Genomic DNA, 15,368 nt, shown 5'->3' with positions numbered 1-15,368 from the left:
GACCCCCTGGTCCAATCTTTCTGAGACTTGGGAATTTTGTAGGGGAAAGTCCCCTGCGGGTTGCCTGCAGTTTTGGGGGCTCTCCCTCAAACCCCCTGCCCCCCAGTAGCCTCTGATTATGCCCTATGTTGCCATTGATTTCAATAGCCCATAGGGTATAATGGGGCCGTATATTCGGAAATAGCCGTATATCTCCTGTATATATGGCTATTCCGATTACCGGTATGCCGAATATTTTGGCCCTGGATATTTCCGAATCCGATTAATTCCAATTTTTTTTTTTTGCACACCCCTATTCCAGTCCTGCTTCAACTCATCTAATGAGGCGCCAGAAGGTATCAGATCCCACAGAGTATCCTGGAATCCAGTTGGCTCCATTAGTCTCTGCAGGTGAATATAAATTAGCTTTCTGCTTAGAAAGGAGGGGGTAGGAACACCCAACGGGGCCTTCAAGACTGAGTGATCTGACAATGGCACTTCCTCCTTTGAAATCAGATCAAATCCAATGTGTGACTGACCTGCTTGATGTGTGGGGCCTGATACAAATTGGGAAAGCTAGTGGTGCCATGGAAGACACCAGGTCTGAAGCTTGAATGGAGGCAGCAGCCTCATCTACATGGATGTTGAAATCACCAAGAATTGGTGTTCCAAGGCCCACCTAGCTACCACCACCAAAAGTTTCAGCAGGCTGTCAGCTGGCATACTAGGTGATCGGTACACCAGACAAACAGCCAGGCTCACCTTAGCATCCCACACGAGGCCAACACAATCAGTATTGGTGATCTTTGGAGTGGGGAGCATTTCCTCAGGTGTGTAAGAAAGGGCCACAAGAACTAAGCACTGATGCAAGCCTTCCTGCCCCCCTTCTTATGACCTGCCTAATTCACAGAATTAGCATTGCTGTCAGATGGCCATCTAGCCTCTGCTTAAAAATCTCCAAGGAATGAGAGCCCACCACCTTCCGAGGAAGCCTGTTCCACTGAGGAACTGGTGTAATGGTCAGAAAGTTCTTCCTGATGTTGAGCTGGAAACTCTTTTGATTTAATTTCAACCCATTGGTTCTGGTCCAACTTTCTAGGGCATCAGAAAACAATTTTGCACCATCCACTGTATGACAGCCCTTCAAGTACTTGAAGATGGTGATCATATCACCACTCAATCGTCTCCTCTCCAGGCTAAACATCCTGGAGCCTTCACCCTTTCCTGCTAGGACTTGGTCTCTAGACCCCTCAACCATCTTCTTTACCCTCCTTTGGACACATTCCAGCTTGCCTATATCCTTCCTAAATCGTAGGGCCCAAAACTGAACACAGTATTCTAGCTGAGGTCTAACCAGAGCAGAGTGAAGTGATACTGTCTCATCACATGATCTGGACACTAGACTTCTGTTGCTACAGTCCAAAATTGCATTTGCCTTTTTAGCTACTGCATCACACTGCTGATTCATGTTCGGTGTATGGTCAACTAAGACCCCTAGGTCTTAAGTACTGAGCATTGTATGCTTTGGGTAGGTTTGATTCCCCACTCCTCCATTTACAGCTGCTGGAATGGCCTTGGGTCAGCCATAGCTATCGCAGGAGTTGTCCTTGAAAGGGCAGCTGCTGTGAGAGCCCTCTCAGTTCCACCCACCTCACAGGGTGTCTGTGTGGGGGGAGAAGATATAGGCGATTGTAAGCCGCTCTGAGACTCTGATCCAGAGAGAAGGGCAGGGTATAAATCTGCAGTCTTCTTTTAAAAAAAGTCGTTTTAAAAGGGTCAAAAGTGTTTTTATTTTTTTCAAAGGAGAATCTACTAAAGCCTAAATGAATCTAAGAGGTGCAAAGTCTCAATTTCCCAGAAACTTCTGTGACCATGCTTGTGTAGGATTGACTTAATGGTTACTTTTTGCCCTGTTCCTACTTGTAGCATAGAGAAAGGGGTAATGGCTTTCCTGTGCTGAAAGAAGTCTAACAGGATAGGTTCATTGATAGGCTTTTGGCCATGACTGCTAAATGGAACCTCCATAGTCAGAGAAAGAGTACTTCAATGCTTACTGCTTGTAGGCACCCACAGGGGAATACTTTGGCCTCATTGGTGGTGATAGTATGTCCATGTCCTGGTGGGAAACAGGATGCTGGACTAGATGCCTGTTCTTAGATTAACAGATTTTGAGATGCTGGATAATTTCAATCTTTGTCAGGGCGATGAGAAAATCATTCCAGTGTTCCCCCATTGTTATTTATACCATAAGTTTGGCAGTTTTGGTCTTGCAGGATGGGGCATGGTCAATGGTACTTCCATGTGTAGAAGCAGTGTATCCCTTGTGAGCTAAGGGCAAATGGGGCTTCTATGGGGAAATGGACTAGACACAAAATATGGTTTGCTCATCTGATCCAGCTCAGTATCTCCATTGTCTCCCTCTTTTCATTGGGTTGCATAACCATCCTTGTTTTGGAGCATGTTTTTTTATCTCTCCTTCCTCTCCCACGACCAAACCCGAGCTGCCCCCATCCTCCCCCCTCTTCTCAAACATTATGTACTTCAAACCTCAGCCAGCAGGTGTCACTGCAGAGCACCTGCCTTTTGTGGTCCTGATGCTGCAGCCGCCAGCCTGTTTTCCTGTCTGCCTGCATCTTCTCCCTGCAGTATCTTCTGCTGCGCAGCCTGCACTGGGGCTCAGGGAATGGCCAGACTCCCAGTGAGTGAGCCCAGGCAGCAGGCACAGCCACAGCAGCCGCCCCACACCTCCCCCATGAACAGTGGTGGCTGCAGCTCTGAGCCCGAGGGGGGCATGAAGGACTTGGATGCAATCAAGCTGTTTGTGGGCCAGATTCCTCGGAACTTGGAGGAGAAAGACCTGAAGCCCCTTTTTGAGCAGTTTGGCCAGATCTACGAGCTCACCGTGCTCAAAGACCGCTACACCGGCATGCACAAGGGTGAGATTCTGGCAGCCAGGCATCCATTCCTTCTCTGTTCTTCCACTCTCCTGCTCTTCTTTCCCTTCCCTTTTGCTTGTTCCATTTTCCTCTCTCCATCCTGCTAGCTATACTCTTCCCTTTCTCCTTGCATCCCCTCAGCTGCGTTATCATTTGTCTTTCTCCCCTCCCCCCTGATTTTTCTCCCATGCTTGCTTAAAATTCTTCCTCTTAAAATTTTATCAATACTTTCCCTCCCTGTGTGTCTTCTCCATCCATCCTTTGCCATCTTCACACCACTCGTTTCCTCCTTCTTAAAAAACCCTCTACTTTCCCCACCCACCCCTCCCTATTTTTGCATCAAAATATGCAAATTCCCCCTCCCTTTTCATGGTGAAACTGCCCTCTTTTTTCTGTTCCTTCCCAACCTCCTTCTCATACCCTTTTTTGCATTCCTGGTTCCATTTCCCCTTCCTTCCACTGTGCCCACCCCCCAACAGTTACATCCCTGCTCTTATTTTTCTCTTCTGTAGGCAGCTTCCCTCCCATTTAAGCTTTTAACGGAAGCAGCCGTGGGAACTTTAAATCTGCTGGATGCAATTGCGTTTGATTAAAAAAAAGAGTGAGAGAGAATCTGCCTGGGTTATGCACGATTGCTTTGACCTGCCTCCCCATCTAGTCCTAGGAGGAGAGTGTAATTGCTTTGAAAGGTTTAATTTCCTGACAGAGGGGATGCCTTTTGGGATATAGCATCTGCCCATGCAGCCTGTCTGAATGTGTGTTTGTGTGTGTGTGTGGGAGAACTTGTCTACTGGGGTTCATGAGGAGAGATCTGAACTGTGGATTCTTCATTGTACCTTCTTGCCTAAAATGAGGCCTGTGACTGTTAAATGTTCCTTACAGCCTTCATGAGGTTAAATAACTGTGTGCTTATGCTGATCTGAGAAATCAAAAATCAGAGAGGGAGGTCAAAGGCAGAAATATTTCCATGCTTCTATTTTTGCTTTAAATCAAATTTCTCTTAATTATAATATATGATGATTAAAATGTACAAGGGGAGGAACATGTGGTAAGGTTTCCCCCCATGACGCTTTCATAGATAAAATGAGCCAGCAGTTGTGAAAACTTCTGAAGCATGGCTTAGACTCCTCTGAGAAACATTAGTACCTCTGAACATGTGCAGATCAGACCTTTTTTTCACCCTACTCTGGTGTTCTCTTTGTGAGGTAGGCTAGGCTGACAGCCACTCTGTCTCCTCCAGGTCTTCCCTTCCTTCCTTTAGACCCATTCTGTAGGAGACAGTGGACGTCAGAGAAATCAGTGCAGTGCACTAAGACCATGGGGGGATCGGAGTCACCTCCTGAGTTCAAATAGGCTAGAGGAACGTATATGATATAAGGCTTGTGCAGCCTCCGTTTGTCTTGGAGTATTCAACTGAACTAATAAAAAACACTCAATGCACAGCAGCCAAGAAGGTCAGAGCGCCTGCTCCGGCTGCAACACCACTGAGGATGTTCTCCGCAGCCGAGAATGAAACGTCTGGAAGAAAAACTTTCTCCAGTAGAACACGGCACTTGAGCCTGAAAGATTCTACAATCCCTAATAATAAAAAACAGTTCCTTGCTTTGTTGCTGTTTTTAAAGGAACAACATCTGAATCTCCCTTTTCCAAAATTCAAATGCCCCTCATGGCAAAAACAGAACATATAATGAGGGTATGGAGTTGCAACCTAGGATCAGCATAGGGGTAATACATAAACACCTACTTTCTTTAAATGAAACTAAGTCCTCAGGGCCAGATGAACTGCATCCAAGAGTTCTAAAAGAGCTTGCAGATGTAATTTCTGAGCCTCTGGCTATTATTTTTGAGAATTCTTGGAGAACAGGAGAGGTGCTGGAAGACTGGAGGTGGGCGATGTTGTCCCCATCTTCAAGAAGGGGAAAAAGGAGGATCCTGGTAACTACCAACCCGTCAGTTTGACGTCTATACCTGGAAAAGTTTTAGAACAAATAATCAACCCTGGAACATTTAAAAAGGATGGCTGTGATCACTAAGAGCCAGCATGGGTTTCTCAAGAACAAGTCATGTCAAACTAATCTGATCTCTTTTTTTGAAAAAATGACTACTTTGCTAGATCAGGGGAATGCTGTAGACATTGTTTATCTTGATTTCAGGAGACTTTTGATAAGGTTCCACATACTATCCATGTTGACAAGTTGGTAAAATATGGTTTGCAGTTACCGTTAGGTGGATCTGTAACTGGTTGACAAATCGCACCCAAAGAGCGCTTGTAAATGGTTCCTCATCCTCTTGGAGAGAAGTAATGTGGAGTGCGTCAAAGATCTGTCCTGGGACCTGTTTTGTTCAACATCTTTATCAATTATTTGGATGAAGGAATAGAGGGAATGCTTATTAAATTTGCAGATGATACTAAATTGGGAGGGGTTGCAAATACAGTAGAAGACAGAAACAGGATGACTTTGACAGGCTGGAAAACTGGGCTAGAACCAATAAAATGAATTTTAACAGGGATAAATGTAAAGTTCTGCATTTAGGTAGGAAAAATCCAATGCATGGTTATAGGATGGGGGAGACTTGTCTTAGCAGTAGAATGTGCGAAAAGGATCTAGGGGTCTTAGTGGACCATTTGGTGAACATGAGTCAACAGTGTGATGTGGTGGCTAAAAAGGCAAATGCAATTTTGTGCTGTATCAATAGAAGTATAGTGTCCAGATCACGTGAAGTGATGGTATCGCTTTATTTTGCTCTGGTAAGACCTCACCTGGAGTATTGTGTTCAGTTTTGGGCACCACATTTTAAGAAGGAGACCAAGTCCTATGAAGAACAGTTGAAGGAGCAGGACATGTTTAGCCTGAAGAGGAGGTGGCTGAGAGGTGATATGATCACCATCTTCAAGTACCTGAAGGGCTGTCATCTAGAGGATGGTGTGGAATTGTTTTTGGTGGCCCCAGAAGGTACCAATGAGTTGAAATTCAACCAGTACCAATGGGTTGAAATTAAATCAGAAGAGTTTCCAGCTCAACATTAGGAAGACCTTCCTGATGGTTAGAGCAGTTCCTCAGTGGAACAGGCTTCCTCAGGAGGTTGTGGGCTCTCCTTCCTTGGAGGTTTTTAAGCAGAGGCTAGATGGCCATCTGAAAGCAATGTGGATCCTGTGGATTTAGGGGGAGGTATTTGTGAGTTTCCTGCATTGTACAGGGGGTTGGACTAGATGACCCTGGAGGTCCCTTCCAACTTTTATGACTCTATGGAAAATGAAGGAGAGGACCTAATAGGAAACAGGCTCAACTTTGGGATCCCCTCCCCATTTCTATGATGCTTTCTCTCTCTGCAAGCATGATCAGGACTATAATTTGTAACATGAAAGCCAGCATGGGGTAGTGGTTATTGAACAAGTATTGAACTAGGATCTGGGAAACTCATGTTTAAATCCCTGCCTTGCCATGGAAGCTTGCTGGGTCACCCTTGGGCCAGTCACACACTCTCAGCCTAACCTACCTCACAGGGTTGTTGTGAGTATAAAATGGAGAAGAAGAGAATGTTGTACACCTCTTTGGGTCCTATCTAATTTTTCCTCTTCCTCCAAGGAGTTCAGTCGATATACATAGAGTTGATTCCTCATACAGCCCTGTGATATATGTCAGTCTGAGAAAGTTATCAGGCCCCAGTTCTTTTGGTGAGCATGATGACCAAGTGAAGATTTCAACTCTGGTCATGTGCTTCAAGGCTCTGACCACTTGAAGCTCTGCCCTAAGCAGCTTCCTTTACTGCTGTGCTGAGGTGGATGGAGGAATTTATCATGAACTCAGCAGTGGCTTCACCTGCCACATCACAGTTCCAATGGTCCTTAATATTTTTGACTCTGCAGGGTAGGCCAGTATTGCTGTAATTTGTTATCATGTCTAACTGTAAAAACAGGGCAAAGTTTGAGTCTGGAAGAGTATGTGCACAGGAAAGCTTATACCCAGAGTTGCTGGGGCGAGAGGGCTTGCACAGTTCAGTGAGGCTGTGGGCTATGCCATGCAGGGCCACCCAAGATGGACAGGCCACAGCTGAGAACCTAGACAAAATGCGATCCAATGGAGAAGGAAATGGCAACTCACTCCAGTATCCCTGCCAAGAAAACCCTATGGACAGTAACAGAAGGCTAAAAGATATGGCACTGGAAGATGAGCCCCTCAGGTTGGAAGGTGCCCAATATGCTACTAGGGAAAAGCGGAGGGCAGGTACAAGTAACCACAGAGAGTGTGAAGTGGCTGGGCCAAAGCCGAAAGGATGCTCAGCTGTGGATGTGTCTGATGGTGAAAGGAAAGTCTGATGCTGAAAAAGAAGAATACTGCATTGGAACGTGGAATGTAAGATCTACGAATCAAGGTAAGCTGGATGTGGTCAAACAAGAGATGGCAAGACTGAACATCAACATCTTGGGAATCAGTGAACTAAAATGGCAAGAATGGGTGAATTTAACTCAGAGGATCACTACATCTATTACTGTGGGCAAGAGTATTATAGAAGAAATGGTGTGGCCTTAATAAGAGAGTGAGGAAGGCAGTAATGGGATACAATCTTGAAAATGACTGAATAATCTTGGTCCATATCCAAGGCAAACCATTCAATATCACAGTAATCCTTGCCCCAACCACTGATGCAGAAGAGGCTGAAGTGGACCAGTTCTATGAAGTTCTACAACACCTTCTAGAACTAACACCAAAAAAGATGTCCTCCTCATCATAGGGGACTGGAATGCCAAAGTTGGAAGTCAAAAGGTAACTGGAGCAACTGACAAGCTTGGCCTTGGAGAACAAAATGAAGCCGGGCAAAGGCTAATAGAATTGTGTCAAGAGAACAAGCTGGTAATAGCGAAAACCCTCTTCCAACAACCTAAAAGGCAACTCTATACGTGGACATCACCTGATGGGCAACACAGAAATCAGATTGATTATATACTCTGCAGTCAAAGATGGAGAAGCTCCTTACAGTCAGCAAAAACAAGACCTGGAGCTGACTGTGGCTCAGATCATGAGCAACTCATTGTAAAATTCAGGCTTAAACTGAAGAAAACTGGGGAAGCCATTAGGACAGAGGTATCCATCTCATTTGTTATGAGAGCCAGATCTGACATAAAGGTGACCTGGTTGGGCCAAGCCATGGTGGGCTGGGCCGTGTGTACCTATTTAAGATTAGGCAGCAGAGATATAAATTTTATAAAGAACACAGACAAACCCATATATATATAAATTTTAAAACATGCTTAAAACGTTAGCAGTCACTGGTTTTAAAGATGCTTTCTTTGTATTTCTCCCATGGGATCCAGGGAACTGGGCAAAGGAAGCTCTGGCTCTTTCCTTCCTTCCCCAGAGGACTTGGGGGGAAAGCCTCAGCCAATGGAAGAGAAGCTTGGCTCTGTATCTCTGCTGTGCAATTGAGAGAGCCTAGCAAAGCAAGTTCTCCCTCCCCCCTTCCTCCCCAAGGGAGGAGCCTCAGCCAATGGAGAAAATAGAGGTTTTACTCTGTAGCTCCTAAGAACATAAGAGAAGCCATGTTGGATCAGGCCAATGGCCCATCCAGTCCAACGCTCTGTGTCACACAATGGCAAAAATTTTTATATATACACACACACTGTGGCTAATAGCCACTGATGGACCTCTGCTCCATATTTTTATCTAAACCCCTCTTGAAGGTGGCTATGCTTGTGGCCACCACCATCTCCTGTGGCAGTGAATTCCACATGTTAATCACCCTTTGGGTGAAGAAGTACTTCCTTTTATCCGTTTTAACCTGTCTGCTCAGCAATTTCATCGAATGCCCATGAGTTCTTGTATTGTGAGAAAGGGAGAAAAGTACTTCTTTCTCTACTTTCTCCATCCCATGCATTATCTTGTAAACCTCTATCATGTCACCCCGCAGTCGACGTTTCTCCAAGCTAGAGTCCCAAGCATTTCAACCTTTCTTCATAGGGAAAGTGTTCCAGCCCTTTAATCATTCTAGTTGCCCTTTTCTGGACTTTCTCCAATGCTTTAATATCCTTTTTGAGGTGCGGCAACCAGAACTGCACACAGTACTCGAGACCGCACCATCGATTTATACAGGGGCATTATGATACTGGCTGATTTGTTTTCAATTTCCTTCCTAATAATTCCCAGCATGGTGTTGGCCTTTTTTATTGCAAACTTTTTTATTGCAAACTGTCTTGACATTTTCAGTGAGTTCTCTACCACGACCCCAAGATCACTCTCTTGTTCAGTCTCTGCCAGTTCACACCCCATCAACTTGTATTTGTAGCTGGGATTCTTGGCCCCAATGTGCATTACTTTGCACTTGGCCACATTGAACCGCACCTGCCACGTTGACGCCCATTCACCCAGCCTCAACAGATCCCTTTGGAGTTCCTCACAATCCTCTCTGGTTCTCACCACCCTGAACAATTTAGTGTCATCCGCAAACTTGGCCACTTCACTGCTCACTCCCAACTCTAAATCATTTATGAACAAGTTAAAGAGCATGGGACCCAGTACCGAGCCCTGCGGCACCCCACTGCTTACCGTCCTCCACTGTGAAGACTGCCCATTTATACTCACTCTCTGCTTCCTATTACTCAGCCAGTTTTTGATCCACAAGAGGACCTGTCCTTTTACTCCATGACTCTCAAGCTATTCTAAGGAGCCTTTGATGAGGAACTTTATCAAAAGCTTTTTGGAAGTCAAGGTAAACAACATCTATTGGGTCTCCTTTGTCCACATGTAACATGTTAGTGAGGCAAGATCTTCCCTTACAGAACCCATGCTGAGTCTTCCTCAATAACCCGTGTTCATCAATGTGCCTACTCATTCTGTCCTTGATAATGTCTCCTGTCCAATTGAACAAGCCTAGCAAAGCAAGCTGTGATGCAGAAGGAAGCATGATATAGCGAGAAGGAAGCAGATGACAGCCAATTGCTCGGGAGTTTGATAGGAACCCTTTGGGGGCCTGATTCGGCCCCCGGACTGCATGTTCGACACTCCTGCATTAGGCCATTCAGGTTTGACCTCGATCACATCCCTTATGAATATCCAGTGGAGGTGAAGAATAGGTTTAAGGAGCTAGAGTTGATAGACAGAGTACCTGAAGAACTATGGGTGGAGGTTCATGACATTATACAGAAGAAAGACCATAAGGAAGGCCAAGTGCAGAAGAATAGATGCTTTGGAGATGTGGTGCTGGAGAAGAATCTTGAGAGTCCCTTGGACTGCAAGAAGATCAAATCAGTCAGTCCTAAGGAAAACGAACCCTGACTGTTCCCTGAAAGGTCAGATGCTGAAGCTGAAGCTCAAATACTTTGGCCACCAAATGAGAAGGGAGCACTCACTGGAGAAGACCCTGATGCTGGGAAAGACAGAAGGCAAAAGAAGAAGGGGACGGCAAAAGATGAGATGGCTGGACAGCGTTACTGATGTAACAAACATGAATTTGAGCAGACTTCGGAGGATGGTGGAAGACAGGAGGGCCTGGCGTGACTTTGTCCATGGGGTTGCAAGGAGTTGGACTCGACTGTACGACTGAACAACAACAATAAAAGCAATCAGCACCATCCCCCCAAAAAAAGAAATGCAAGAAAGCAAAGTGGCTGTCTGATGAGGCTTTACAAATAGCTGAGGAAAGAAGGAAAGCAAAAGGCAAAGATGAAAAGGAAAGATTCACCCAACTGAATGCTGATTTCCAGAGAACAGCAAGTAGAGATAAGGAACAATGCAAAGCAATAGAGGAAAATAATAGAACGGGAAGGACAAGAGATCTCTTCAAGAAAATTGGAGAAATCAAGGGAATGTTTTGTGCAAAGATGGCCATGATAAAGGACAAAAACGGTAGGGACCTAACAGAAGCAGAAGATATTAGGAAAAGGTGGCAAGAATACACAGAAGAATTATACAAAAAGGATCTCAATGTCCTTGACAACCATTGACAGTGAAATCGCTGACTTCGAACCAGACATCCTGGAGTGTGAAGTCAAATGGGCAAGCGGAGATGACGGTATCTCAGTTGAGCTATTCAAAGTCTTAAAAGACGGTGCTGTTAAAGTGATGCACACATTATGTCAGCATATTTGGAAAATGCAATAGTGACCACAGGATTGGAAAAAAGTCAGTTGATATTCCAATTCCAAAGAAGGGTAATGCCAAGGAATGTTCAAACTATTGCACCATTGCACTCATTTCACATGCTAGCAAGGTGATGTTAAAGATTCTACAAGCTAGGCTTCAGCAGTATGTAGATCGGGAACTACCAGAAGTTCAAGCTGGGTTTCGGAGAGGTAGAGGAACTAGAGATCAAACTGCCAACATTTGCTGGATTGTGGAGAAAGCACTGGAGTGTCAGAAAAATGTCTATTTCTGTTTCATTGACTACGCTAAAGCCTTTGTGTGGATCACAACAAACTGTGGCAAGTCCTTAAAGAGATGGGAGTACCAGCCCACTTCACATGTCTCCTGAGAAACCCGTATAAGGGTCAAGAAGTAACTGTCAGAACAGGATATAGAACAACTGATTGGTTTAGAATAGGAAAAGGAGTTCAACAAGGATGTATATTGTCACCCTGCTTATTTAATTTATATGTAGTGTACATCATGTGGAATGCTGGCCTGGATGAAGCACAAGCCAGAATTAAGATTGCAGGGAAAAACATCAACAACCTCAGATATGCAGATGACACCACTCCAATGGCAGAAAGTGAGGAGGACCTAAAGAACCGTTGAGGGTGAAAGAGGAGAGCACAAAAGTAGGCTTGAAACTCAACATCAAAAAAACTAAGATCATGGCATCTGGCCCCATCACACTTTGGCAAATAGAAGGGGAAGACATGGAAGTAGTGACAGACTTCACATTTCTGGGATCCAAGATCGCTGCAGATGGTGACAGTAGCTATGAAATTAAAAGATGTTTGCTCCTTGGGAGGACAGCTATGGCGAATCTAGGCAGTATAATAAAAAGTAGAGACATCACCCTGCCAAAAAAAGTCTGTATAGTCAAAGCTATGGTATTCCCAGTAGTAATGTATGGCTGTGACAGCTGGACCATAAGGAAGGCCGAGTGCAGAAGAATAGATGCTTTTGAGCTGTAGTTCTGGAGAAGAATCTTGAGAGTCCCTTGGACTGCAAGAAGATCAAATTAGTCAGTCCTAAGGGAAATCAACCCTGACTGTTTCCTGGAAGGTCAGATGCTGAAGCTGAAGCTGAAATACTTTGGCCACCAAATGAGAAGGGAGCACTCTCTGGGAAAGATCCTGATACTGGAAAAGACAGAAGGCAAAAGAAGAAGGGGATGGCAAAAGATGAGATGGCTGGACAGCATTATTGATGTAACTAACACGAATTTGAGCAGACTTCGGAGGATGGTGGAAGAAAGGAGGGCCTAGCGTGACTTTGTCCATGGGTTCGCAAAGAGTCAGACTTGACTGTGCAACTGAACAACAACAACACAGCTACCCACCTGAATGTAACAATCGGGGGCACAAAGGTCTCGTCTGGAAACGCTGGTGGTCTCTTCCATCCAAAGCGCTGCCTTCCTCTGTATAGCGCAAGCTGGCTCCTTAACTTGAATATGTTCCCACAATGCCTGGGCTGCATCTCAGGGGCAACAGATGTGTGTTAGAGGCAAGGATCTTTGTTCCTCTGGACTTGGCTAGACGAGCTTCCGTGCTTTGTGTTACAACAATCTTGTAAGATAGACCGATATACCGATCCATGGTGTTCTTTCTGCTTTTTGGTGACCTCTACGGGCAGGGATTCTTGTTCAGTGAATCTTCCCACACCAGAAACATTTATGCGGCTCAGTTTGCCTGTAGCATACTTTGAGTTACAACGATCCTATAAGGTAGACTCATATTATCCAATCCACAATATCCTTGCTCTTTTCAGTACCCTCTTCTGGCAGGGATTCTTGTCCAGTGATGGCTCTCCCCACCCCAGAAACATTTGCATGGCTCATTTAAGGGCTGAACTGGGGTTGCAAAGTCAGGGATGGGAAATACCTGGGGATTTTGGGGGTGGAGCCTGAGGAGAGCATGGTTTGTGGAGGGGAGTGACTTCAGTGGTATATAATGCCATAGAATCCATCTTCTAAAGCAGCCATTTTCTCCAGGTGACCTGATCTCTGTCACCTGGAGATTGATTTTAGTCCCAGGAGATCTCCAGCCACTATCTGGAGACAGGCAACCTAGGCTGAACTAAAATCAATTTTGCTCTCCTAAGTGCTGCCAATAAACATCACAGCTAGTCCTTGCCTAGACCTCCCTTCCTCTCCGTCTGTGGCAAGAGGTCTGAGCCATTTGCATTGATCAAGACTTTGGCTTCTAAGCTGGTAACACAGAGCACTGGGGTAAGTGGAGCATCTTCCCTTCTCTCCAGGTGTCTCTGAGACCGACCTTCTGGCCTGCCCTCCCTTCCACCTAAAGGAGTTCTGCCTGGATCATTTTCTGTCCACCAGCACCCCATGTTTCCCCACAAAGCAGGCTTGATTGCTTTGCTCACAAAAGGTGAAAGAAAATGTGTCAATGGACAAATGCATTCCAGATGGCATGTTTCAATTGAGGCTGTCCCTGCAGGTGGAGGGCCACGCATGGAAGAAACTGATTAGCTGGCACCACTGCAGTCTTCAGATGAACTGCCAGCTCTGAGATCTGAGATGCCTAACTGTTTTGGGCTGCCACCTTGAAGTTTCTTGGAGATTCTTGGAGAATTGAGGGTGGAGCATGGGGATGGTGGAGTTTGGGAAGGGACCTCAGTGGGGTTTAAATGCATAAAGCAGGTGTGGCCAAACTGCAGCTCCGGAACCACATGTGGCTGCTCTTTCACACATATTGTGGGCTCTTGACACTCCCACTGCCCTGTTGGCTGGCTTGGAGAAGGCATTTCTCTCTTTAAATCACTTCTCCAGAGTTAAAGTTGATTTTATCCACCTCCAGTCCCCATCTTCTTCCCTCCCTCTAACATCTGACGTTCATATCTTGCAGCTTAGTCTCAAACATCTGATGTTTATTCTCTGTGGCTCTTAACATTAAGCACGTTTGGCCACCCCTGGCATAAAGTCTGCCTGCCAAAGCAGCCATTTTCCCCAGGCAGATCAGTTGTAATTTTGGGAGATCTCCAGCCCCCCTGGAAGCTTCCAACCCTAATTGGGGTGTAGGGGATAGTGAGCTGGTTCTAGTGAGGGGGCTTCATGTCTTGTGGGCCAGTGCTGGCCAAAAGGTGATAGTGGGATGCTTGATGGAATCAGAGGCAACAATAATCCTGGAAATAGAGCCCCCCCCCCCCAGCCAAGAAGGAAGGACAAGAGCTGGTGTTTTCTCAGTTTTACTCACCAATCCAGATAGAATCTTGTAATCAGGGTAGTAGGGAGAGGGAAACTGCCAGCATTTAGCAAATGCAAGTGCAGTGCCCCTCAATGGGGAGGCTCTGTTCCTAGCTATCAGAGTTTATAGCCATGGATGGACTCTGATTATGTCTGTTTCCTAGTCCTTCTCTTTCTCCATTGAGCTCACAGTGGTGCACCAAAGGGCAGCAGTGTCTGTGAGACCACCAAGATACCTTGTGGCTGTCACGTGGTTGTATATGGGCCCTTAAATGGTTTTAGCTTCCTACAATAAATACATGTATGTTGGTTTATGATTTATTTTACAGTTTGTTTTTAATGTTTGGCCCTTCAATTGCATATTAACCTTTCAGGTTTCTTACTCCAGTTTTTGAGTTAAGTTTCTTTCCCTTCTTTGTTTTTCCTTGGACTCCAAGTGATGCAAAGAAATCTGAGGGGGAGGGGGGAAAGCTCTTGGCATTTGGATGGCATTCTAATGGGCCTATGGCTAAGTCCTTGTTGTCTTAGAATAATCTCTAGGTGGTCTACTACATTTGCCACCTCTTCCCCATGCATTTTACCCTTCCCCCCAGCCTGTAAGGTAGGCTAAACCATAACTGTCCCTGTGTCAGAATATGTAGGTTCAGTCACTGCTCTCTCCTGTCAAAGTCCCACCTGCTATGTTCTATATCACATTAACATGTAGAGTTCCTTGCCACCATATGTTAGAATGGGCCACAACCTCTGGAGGCAAGGGCTTCTGCCAGCTAATTATGTGTGGGGCTGAGAGGCACCTGTGTGGAGAGCCCATTTTGACTCTCCTCCCTACTAGTTTGGCATCCCTTGATGGCCAGGTCTTTCACCACCCAGAATGAAGGCAGCTGGCAGGGTCTGTTGCCCTCAAAATGGCCAGATCTGAGTTGGAATATTCCTGGAGATTTGTGAATGGACTTGGGGAAAGGAGGGACCTCAGCACGGTATAGAAGCTCTTGGACAGGGTGAGTCATGCCAAATTTGGCAAGCCTGGATTGGCTGGAATAAATTTTCTTGAGCATTTTTTCTCTGAAGTGCGCTCTTGATAGTGTGTGTGTGTGTGAGTATAAGCTGTTTTCTCTTTTAGAACAAGGCATG

The 15,368-nt window shown here is 45.5% G+C and overlaps 1 protein-coding gene across 2 annotated transcripts in view; it reads left to right on the top strand.

Annotated features, from left to right (window-relative positions):
- The first annotated feature begins 2,570 nt into the window (after positions 1 to 2,570).
- The window catches only part of CELF5 (CUGBP Elav-like family member 5), a 159,616-nt gene continuing 146,818 nt past the window's right edge, over positions 2,571 to 15,368 (top strand). For both annotated transcript variants that reach the window (XM_060232897.1, XM_060232896.1), the window contains exon 1: positions 2,571 to 2,915. In XM_060232897.1, coding sequence (XP_060088880.1) covers positions 2,663 to 2,915 — 253 coding nt within the window. In that variant the 5' untranslated portion in view covers positions 2,571 to 2,662. The remainder of the gene's footprint in view (positions 2,916 to 15,368) is intronic.

Source organism: Heteronotia binoei, chromosome 2 (assembly GCF_032191835.1).
Source record: "Heteronotia binoei isolate CCM8104 ecotype False Entrance Well chromosome 2, APGP_CSIRO_Hbin_v1, whole genome shotgun sequence".
Lineage (NCBI taxonomy): Eukaryota > Metazoa > Chordata > Lepidosauria > Squamata > Gekkonidae > Heteronotia > Heteronotia binoei.
Note: the sequence above shows the minus strand (reverse complement) of the source record. Positions and strands in the feature narration are given on the sequence as shown.